General features: G+C 59.1%; 1 protein-coding gene across 1 annotated transcript in view; it reads right to left on the reverse strand.

Moving 5' to 3' along the window:
- Positions 1-6,818, reverse strand: part of TAF1C (TATA-box binding protein associated factor, RNA polymerase I subunit C) — a 7,878-nt gene extending 1,060 nt beyond the window's left edge. Inside the window, exons 1-15 of the mRNA XM_045293598.1 lie at positions 6,692-6,818; positions 4,911-5,052; positions 3,550-3,634; positions 3,303-3,400; positions 3,124-3,213; positions 2,954-3,027; positions 2,229-2,467; positions 2,003-2,119; positions 1,805-1,922; positions 1,649-1,720; positions 1,394-1,529; positions 1,096-1,239; positions 507-681; positions 271-408; positions 7-184 (exon numbers count right to left, since the gene is read on the reverse strand). Coding sequence (XP_045149533.1) covers positions 7-184; positions 271-408; positions 507-681; positions 1,096-1,239; positions 1,394-1,529; positions 1,649-1,720; positions 1,805-1,922; positions 2,003-2,119; positions 2,229-2,467; positions 2,954-3,027; positions 3,124-3,213; positions 3,303-3,400; positions 3,550-3,634; positions 4,911-5,051 — 1,805 coding nt within the window. The 5' untranslated portion in view covers position 5,052; positions 6,692-6,818. The remainder of the gene's footprint in view (positions 1-6; positions 185-270; positions 409-506; positions 682-1,095; positions 1,240-1,393; positions 1,530-1,648; positions 1,721-1,804; positions 1,923-2,002; positions 2,120-2,228; positions 2,468-2,953; positions 3,028-3,123; positions 3,214-3,302; positions 3,401-3,549; positions 3,635-4,910; positions 5,053-6,691) is intronic.
- Positions 6,819-8,804: the final 1,986 nt, after the last annotated feature.

Genomic DNA, 8,804 nt, shown 5'->3' on the forward strand with positions numbered 1-8,804 from the left:
TTCAGCCAGCGGCAGCAGCAGGTGGTGGCCTGGGGGGTCCAGGAAGTGGCGGGGTCGTGGGGCTCGGGACCGGGCTCACCCTCGCGGAGGTGCAGGCTTTGGCAGAACACATCCCCTGCTGCCGAGAGCTGGAAGAGGGCCAAGCTCGGTGTGGAGGCCTTGGGCAGGATAGCGGCAGCCAGACCTGTGGACAGGGCAGCATCACTTCCAAGCAGGGCTGGCCAGGTCACCTGCCGCAGCCCTGGGCTCACCTACCACCCCTGCGCGTACCTAAGGTGGGCGCATCCAGTCGCTCCTGCAGCCGCCTCTGACCCGGGGGTTCCAGTACTGGGAACCCTGAGAGGGCATCAGTCCTCACTGGGAGGGATTGGGGGTGCCCTGCCAGCCTGGGGATCGAAGACCCGTCTCCTGGAGGCCAGACAGACTGCTAGACCCTGCCCCTGGCCGAGGGCATACCCCCCCACCCCCCACCCCAGCCTCTTCCCCTGCCTACGCTGGGACCTCACCTGAGAGGTGAAGCAGCTGGAGCTGGCCGCCCTGACCCCCCAGGAGTAGGGGCCGAGGGTCGCCAGGGCGGGGCACGGGCAGCAGCTGGGCCACCAGGGGTGCGGAGGGCAGGCCGTGGTCCCACTTCAGCAGGGGCACCAGGGGGAGGCGTTCATCCAACAGGTAGAGTGAGAACTGCCACTCAGGGAGAGGCGACAGGCTCTGTGACCCTCAGGAAAGGTGCTGGAGGTCGTGCCACCCAGAAGCCCACCCTGACTTTATCTGCTTTCTCTAAACCCACCTGGTCCCAGGGCCTGAGCTTGAGACTCCCTAGAGCACCATGCTGACCAGCAGCCCCTCAACGTTAGGAGACCCCGTCTTGCAGACTGCCGTCCCATGGAGGCCCTTCCTCCTCTCACCCATCCCGACTGCCACCTCCTGACAGCAGGGTGCCTGGTCTGGCGGCTCAGTACCCACCCCCATGCTCCCAGCCTCTCTGGATTCAGCCAGCGTGCTCCTGTACCCAGCGGCTGCCACTGGGGCCAGCCCGGTCTGGTGCAACCTGGCAAGCAAGCCCAGTGCCTGGCTGGTCCGGGGAGGGGTCCTCACCTGCGTACAGATAAGATGGAGAGTGGGGTTCAGAGAGGCTGGGCTGCACTCCTTCAGGTACTGGGCCAGCAGGACGCGCTCTCCTTTCTGGCACGAGGCCTCAGCACCCCCTCGGAAAAGCAGCAGGCCACAGCCCGGGGGGCCCTGGAAGACAAAGCCGGAGTCAGCCCCAACCTCAGCCTGTCTGTGACCTCACCCCCAACTCTACCGGCCCGGGTCAGCCTGGACTGCCGGGCTGGGCTGCCTCAGTGCCCTCCACCTGTGGGTCCCTTCTCTGGCATCTCAGTCCCACCCCTACCTGAGTGTCGATCATTCTCACGCCTGTGCGATCACCAACAGTTAGCACCCGGGGGTGGGCCGTGAAGTCAGCCCAGCGCCAGGTGGAGTGGTCCCGGAACACCATGGTCTCAGGGTCCTTGTAGACTTGCTGCAGCCTGGGGAGGAGGGAAGGGAAGTCAGGGAGATGGGTGGAGGCTGCTTGGGGGAGTGGGGGTCGTGTGTGTGTGTGTGTGTGTGTGTGTGTGTGTTCGGCTGGGGTGGGGCAGGCCATTACCCATTCTGGGGGGTCCACAGGCAGATGGTGCCTGAACGGCTGCAGACAGCCAGCTCCCCAGGCAGATGCGGGCTGCAGGGGGAGAGAAGAGGAGTCTGAGGGAAACAGCCCCCTGCCCCAGCCCCTGCAGGCTAAGCTCCTCAGCTCCCCTCTCACCTGAGGCTGATGCCAGTGGTTCCCTTCTGCACCTGCAGCACCTGCAGTGGGGAGGGCTGGCCTTGCCTGCTCACCTTCCACAGGGCACAGTGGTAGTCGGAGCGGACCGCCAGCAGAGCTAGGGGACAGGAGACAGAGGGTCAGGGCCCGGACCACTGGCCTACCAGGAAGGCTGAGAGAGGTGGCAGTGGGCCTTACCTTCTCCCTGGACAGTCTGAGTCACCACCTGCCGGACAGAGCCTCGGAGCTGGATGTGGCCAGGGTCCCCAAAGACCCTCGGGTGGCCATCTGAGGTCAGACTGACCTTTTGGAAGCCTGGACCTCACGCTAAGGATCAGTGTGTGAGCGATGGTCACTGCCACCCCCCAGCTACCACCTATCCCTCCCCGAGGGGGCAGCAGGGTCCCACCTAGCAGATGGATACACAGTTTGTCCAGGGCAACCCCGGTTGGGTAGACCAGCTGCCCCGCCAGGGCTGTGCTCCCGGGCAGCCAGGCCAGGGCGCCCCCAGTGATAGCATCGTCCAGGAGTATCTGTCCCCAGCGCCCTGCTAGCTCCTCCTGCAGCAGCTCCCCCACGAGGCTGGCCACCGACCTGCCCAGGACAGGACCACCAAGGATGGAGAAACGGCGCTGCCGCCGGCTGAGGGATGCCCAGGGACACCTGGGGAAAGAGAATCATGGGAAGGTCAGGCAGTGGTGGTGGATGGGACTGGTTTCTCACTGACCAGTGTGGGAGAGGCTGTCACATGACACCGACCTGGTCCAGCCATAGGACCCGGCTAACAGAATGGGCTTGAGACCCAGGACAGTCAATCAGACTCTTTCCTGGGACACCTGAAACCCAGGGACCCTGGCTCTTTCCTGGGGATCAAAAGCCATCCTGCTGCCTGCCACGTGGAGGCAGCCTGTCAGAGGGTGAAGGCCAGCAGAGGCACGTGGATCAGAAACTGAAAAGGGACCCAGCCCTGATAATAGCACGTGAGCATCTGGCTGCAGCCATGCTTGACACCCCGGGGCTGGGTGCTCTATACAAGGAAGTACGGCCCGCGGACTACACAGCGCTGGGTAGTATGGCCCGCTGACTACAGTTTCTGTTTTCTGACTGCTTCCACCGCTGCCCTCCCGCCCGTGCTCCCTGGCTACTTGCCCCCAGGGCTGGTGTCCACCAAGGTCCTGAAGCAGCCTCTTCACACTGACCACCGTCTTCTTCTTAGAGCGGCTCTGAGTGGAAAGGCTCGGTCAGGCAGAGGCACACAGCCTGTGGCTTACTGCCACAGGAAGGCGGGCACCCCTGCTGGCCAGCCAGTACCCACTCACCCGTGTGCCCTCCAGTTTGAAGTTCTCCTGCATCAGGGTCCCTAGGGACCCAAAGGCGACATCTCCATGGTCCCACAAGAAGTGGCTGAGCTAGGGGAGAGTGGACCGAGGTCACAAGCCTGTCAGGTCACCACACACGACCTCTGGGCCACACTGCATGGCCTTGTGGGACCCCTCACCTGCTCGGTAACATCCAGCGTGGCGCGGGGCCGACTGTAGAAATGATGACCTCCCCGGAAAAGCAGGTCCTGCGCGGTCAGCCCAGGGTCCCAGGGCTCTGCAGGGAGGGGGAGGAGAAGGGGTCTGTGTGTCGTCGGCCCATGGAGGGGGGAGGTCCCAGGGCTCTGCGGGGAGGGGCTTGGAAAGGGGTCTGTTGAAGACTAAGAAGGGGCAGTCTCAGAGGGCAGGGCTTGGGTAAACCCTTACCGGGACCAGGTGGCAGCAGGGGAAAGGGCCCCGGGGTGTCTGGCTCCCACCACAGGTCCTGGGCCGAGGGCTTGGCTGCCGTGTTCTGTGGGAGCCACAGAGGGGATGAGGTGCAAGCCCCCTGGCAGGCTGGGACACAAGCACCGCCCACTCCCCAGCCCTTATGGGACCAAACACACATGGAGTCCCTGAGCACGTCTACATGGAGTGTGTCCTTCTGGGCTCCTCAGGTATGACTGACAGGACGCATATGTCCCCCTGAAGTCTGGGGGACTGGGCAGGAGTGGTAGGACACACGTGTCGCTTTGGCCCTGTAGACTATTACAGGTTGGTGGACACCTCATACCCTGCCCTGTGAAAGCAGTAACCTGGGGCCCGAGGCTGCTCCTCCCGGCTCAGCCGCTCAGGTCCCTTCTGACGGCTGCATGGCATGTCCCACCAGTGGGAAATCAGCTACCCTTAGACCCCTGAGGACCCTGTGAACATGGGTCATAACGGGTTAACTCAGCCCCCTCACAGAGCTGGTGTGGCTGTAACTACAGTATTATGGGGGCTAGGGTGGGGGGGGAATGCTGAGAACAGGGAGGTGGCAGAGACTAGCTGGGCTCTGAGAGCAGGTGGCTGGGTGCCCAGAGCTGGGTGCCCACCCTGATCCCACCCGATCTCACTTCCCCTAGAGACCTCCCAGTCACTAACTCTGAGACCTGGTGGAGTACACACCCAGCTGCTCTGGCGGGTGCCCCCACAGCTCACACCCTCGTGGGACAGGGGCCTGCCCAGTGAGGGTATTAGCTGAGTGCTGGGCCTTCCTTGCCAAGGAAGCAAGTGGCAATAGCATCCTACCCCTGCCAGACCTTTCCCCCTCCCTCTTCCTCTCCCGCTGTTGCCTGGCTTACTTCACAGATGGACCGCCTGCAAGTGGCAGCCGGGCGGCTTCTGAGTCCAAAGGAAGTGCCAGTGTCCTTCCTGAGGGCAGCAGAAGTCTCGGGAAGGTGCACCCCTCCCCCATGCCCTCAGCCTCGCGGTATGTCCAGCCCAGTCCTGGCGTCGTCATGATCACTGGCATATGTGTGTCCCCCAATGCCAAGGACTCCGGCCCCAGACAAGCAATTCTCCCCAGTCTGGGCTGAAGGGAGGGGAGGAAGGAACGAAGGCTGCGGAGTGGGGGTCAGGAAGGGGCGAGCCGACAGGTCCCGCTGAATGAGCCCACTAGGACAGCCAGGGAGGGCGTCCCCTGTACCTGGATGGAGGGACTCTGGCTCAGCTTGGGCCTTTGCCAGTGTGTGCCAATGGCTCCTGTGTGCCCCTGCCAGAAAAGTGGGCCTAGGTTCTGGGGCCTGCCCTGGCACTACCATGCTCACCTCAGCTCTGCTCATGGGCAGGGACTCAGGCAGTGTCAGCGCATCCCTCCAGCTGCACATGAAGGACAGGTCAGGGATGCTGCTCAGACCCAGGGGGCCGCTCATAAACAGTGCGGGGTGCAGGGGGCTGGGGAAGTCCATCCTGGAAGACAGAACCAAATGGTCTGCGGGCCTCCCTGACACAGACTCTGGTGATGGCTGCCAGGGCTCCTGGGAGAGCGAGGAGCTGCTGCAGAGGCCTGGCTCCCATTGCCAGGGAGCCGACTCTTACTCCCAGGCCCCATGTGGTTTCCGTAAAGGCTGTTGTCTTTATGGAAGTGTACTGCCACAGGGGGTGGGGGGTGGACAACAAAAACAAAGACGTAGCCAAAAGCCAGACAGTAATGAGTGCTAGATGAAAACCAGCCCCAGGGAGGAGACAGCAAGCAACGAGGACAGCCAGGGAGCAGCCAGGCCAAGGAGGTGCTGCCTGGGCAGAGCTGGCATCTAGTGAGGCAGACAACTGGGGGGAGCGTGCCAGGCAGAACAAACAGCAAGTGCACACCCTCCTGGGGTTTGAAAGTGCTGGGCCTGTTTGAGAAACAAGGAATCGGGGAGCACGAGGAAGGGCATCAGTCCCTGGGGAGAGGTCTGTTTCTAACCGATATTACTATGAGTACACATTTCTAGTCCCAACTCACAATGCTGAATTCATGATCCAAGACAGAGGCTGTGTCTAGACCACCTTTCAACCTGCTGTTGGCCAGCCACAGTGCCTCCCCCAAATGCCAACTGATAGGCTGGCTGAGAAATGCACCTTTTAAAGGCTCATTGGGATACCACTCTGGAACCACAAGCAGTCACCTTGCTGCTGCCCCCCCCCACCTACATTTTTTCCATGCTCATTCGGAAGTCCTCTCTCTGGTGCATAAGGGGGAGGCTGTTGATACTGATTGGTCACAGATCCAGAGAGAGCAAGAGAGATATCACAGACTTGGCGTCCCAGGGGCCTTGGTGTTTGCTATCAGTGCATAGGAGTGGTCAGAACAAATTTAGGAAGGAAGATGGCAGTGCCATCAAGTGATCCCAACTCAGAGCTGCCCTTGTAAGTTTTAGAGACTGTCGATTCCTTACTGGAGTAGAAGGCCTCATCTGGCTCCTGTGGAGCGGCTGGTGGTTTCAAACTGCTGACCTTGTGGTTAGCAGCCCCACACATCACCACTAAGCCACCAGGGTTCCTCAGGTAGGCAGGAAAGAGAGAAAGGAATCAAACAGTTCCAATAAATACAGGTGGAATGGGCGCTGGTGGAGTCCCTATCACAGAGCAGCCCCAAGGCAAGACAGCCTTGATCTCCTGCGACCAGCCTCCTGCCCTGTTGCCAGTCCTCCAAGCCCTTCCGACCATAAAAGGCTGCAGAAGTTGCCAGGTCTGGATTCGGGCAAGTAGGGCTGCAAAAGGTTGCAGAGGAGGGGTAAGGGCATTGAGGGGGACCAAGTCCTCAAGCATCTCCCTAGTCCTGCCCCCTCCCACTCCGCCTGCAGGCCCCACCTAGGCAAGCCACAACAGCGAGGGGCTCACACCCAGGACTATGCACCAGGCATGTGCTACCCACCACGTTAGCCACGCGTAGAACCCGCGCCACTCCGTGAGCTAGCGGCTACAGATAGTTAAGTGGCTGATCCCAAAGCCTGCGGGCCCGAACGGCGGGGAAGCCCCGAGCTGGTCTCTGGGACCCGGGACCCCGTCTCCCGCCACCCGGGAACTGCGCTCTCTCCTCCCGTCCGGCCGCTCACGCACTTACGTGCCCGAGTCTCGGCGTGCTCGTCTGGGAAATGGGATCTCACGCAACGACCTCCTGATCCCCGTGTCTCCGAGGGGGTGCCAAGGCGGGAGCTCTTCACGCTAGCGAACTAGATGGGATGGAAACCACAATGTGAGTTAATGGTTTTCGCGGTCTGGCCGGAAGTGCTCCCTCGGAGACAGGAAGTCCCGCCTTCCAGCTCGGCTTCTCGGGTGTCCGCGAGCGCCACCCGCTGGGCGGAGGGTGGATGGAATAAAGGAGCGAAGGTGGTTGGTGGCGAGCCTCAAGGCCCACATAGAAGTCCACAAAAACTTGGGTTCGAATTCCACTTCTGCTTAATCAACCTCGTGCCTGATAAGGTTGTTGTATTAAATTAATTAACTCATAGACATTAACTATACACCTGCACGAGCCAAAAAGCCCTGGTAGTGCTGTTGTGTAAGCATCAGGCTGCTAACTGTAAGGTCGGCTGTTCAAACCCACCAGCAGCTCCCATGGAGAAAGTTGAGGCTATCTGCTGGAATCAACTCGATATCAGTGGTTTTTTATTTTGTTTTCCTGGTGACATGAGACGAGCACTATGGGAAGAGTTCTACTGATTGTCCTTGAATTGGAAAGAAGCAAGCCCTTCATATAGGTGTAGGGGCATCCCAGGAAGTATGCATGGCTCCTCAGGGGTATGAGGGAGGTGTTGCCATATAGGATAGATTCCACCTCACAGCAATCCTATTGGGTAAAACAGGTTCGAACTGGCCGGTAGGGTTTTCAAGGCTGTAGATCTTCACTGATTTGGATTTAGAATGTTGCATCTTTGTTCTTCAGGATAATCGGTGGGTTCAAACAACCAGCATCGATCAGCAGCCAAGTGCTTAAGCGGACACCATCCAGGAAGCTCAGCTTGAAGGCCAAATCGCTGCCATCCAGTCAATGCTGACTCGTAGTGACCCGTAGGACAGAGTTGAGCCTCCCCTTTGGTTTTCTGAGACTGTAACTCTTTACAGGAGTAGAAAGCCTCATCCTGTACGTGAGGAGCAAGCTGATGTTAGCTTAACCCACTGTGCCAACAGGACCTCTAGCTTTTAGGCAGTAGTTATTAACTACTAGCTGGACTAGTGACCGAGAGTGAGTGTTAACGGTGAAAGGGTGTCTAAGGGCTACTAGTTGAGTTTCTGAGTCAGTAGGTGTAAGGTGGGGCTTGAGGTTTTGCAAGGTCCCAGGGAATATACCATAATACCACCTGTCCAGGGACCAGGCCGGCAGCCGTCAGGGTCGATTCTAACTCCTTACAGAGTAGAACTGTGGTTCATAGAATTGACAGTGTTGATTTTTTTTTTTTTTTGGTAAGTACATCACCAAGATTTACTTTTGAAGGATTTCTGGGTAGATTTGAATCTCCAGCCTTTCTGGTGCCAGCGGCACATTGCTGGTTTGCATTATCCAAGTACTCCAGGCTTAAGGAAGACCTCCAGTGATTTTAAACATTTAGACTGTAATGCTTCTGTGGGGTTGTTATAGTCAGGGGCACCTCCGTTTATCAGGTGAGGGCCTCAGGCTCAGAGAAGTTAAGCGGCTGCAGGGCATTGGTATGATGGGGTGTGTTGGAAGGGGGGGTGCCTTGTCTTATGATGGAAGCCACCTTGGAACGAAAGCCTTGTCCAAGGGACTCAGACTGTCTTCCTGGTCTTTGATTCCCTGAGACTACCAAGAGTTGGAGGCGACCCGGTGGCATAGTTGTTACGCATTATGCGGTGATCTGCAAGGTCAGCAGTTCAAAACCACCAGCCCTCAGCAGGAGAAAGATGAAGTTTTTCTACTCCCACAAAGAATTAATGGAAACTCAGGTCTCTCTCTTTATGAGCCGGCAATAACTCTATGGTCCTGAGTGAGCGAGACCCAAGCGTTGAGAAGAGACCGTCCTTTCCATTGGCTGGGCAGACAGAGCCAGAGCTCAAGTTGCCCTATCCTGGGGATCGGCCTTTCCATTGGCTGGGAAGGAAGGCGGGGCTTGTGGCACTCTACCCTAGAGCCCAGCATTTCCATTGGCTGGGCAAGGGGCGGGGCTTGTGATGCTCTACCAGCCGCGTGCTTGAACTCTAGCGCCATCGGCCAGGTA

Source organism: Echinops telfairi, unplaced genomic scaffold (genome assembly GCF_000313985.2).
Source record: "Echinops telfairi isolate 266 unplaced genomic scaffold, ASM31398v2 ScPeMD7_2291;HRSCAF=2852, whole genome shotgun sequence".
NCBI classification, from domain to species: Eukaryota; Metazoa; Chordata; class Mammalia; order Afrosoricida; family Tenrecidae; genus Echinops; species Echinops telfairi.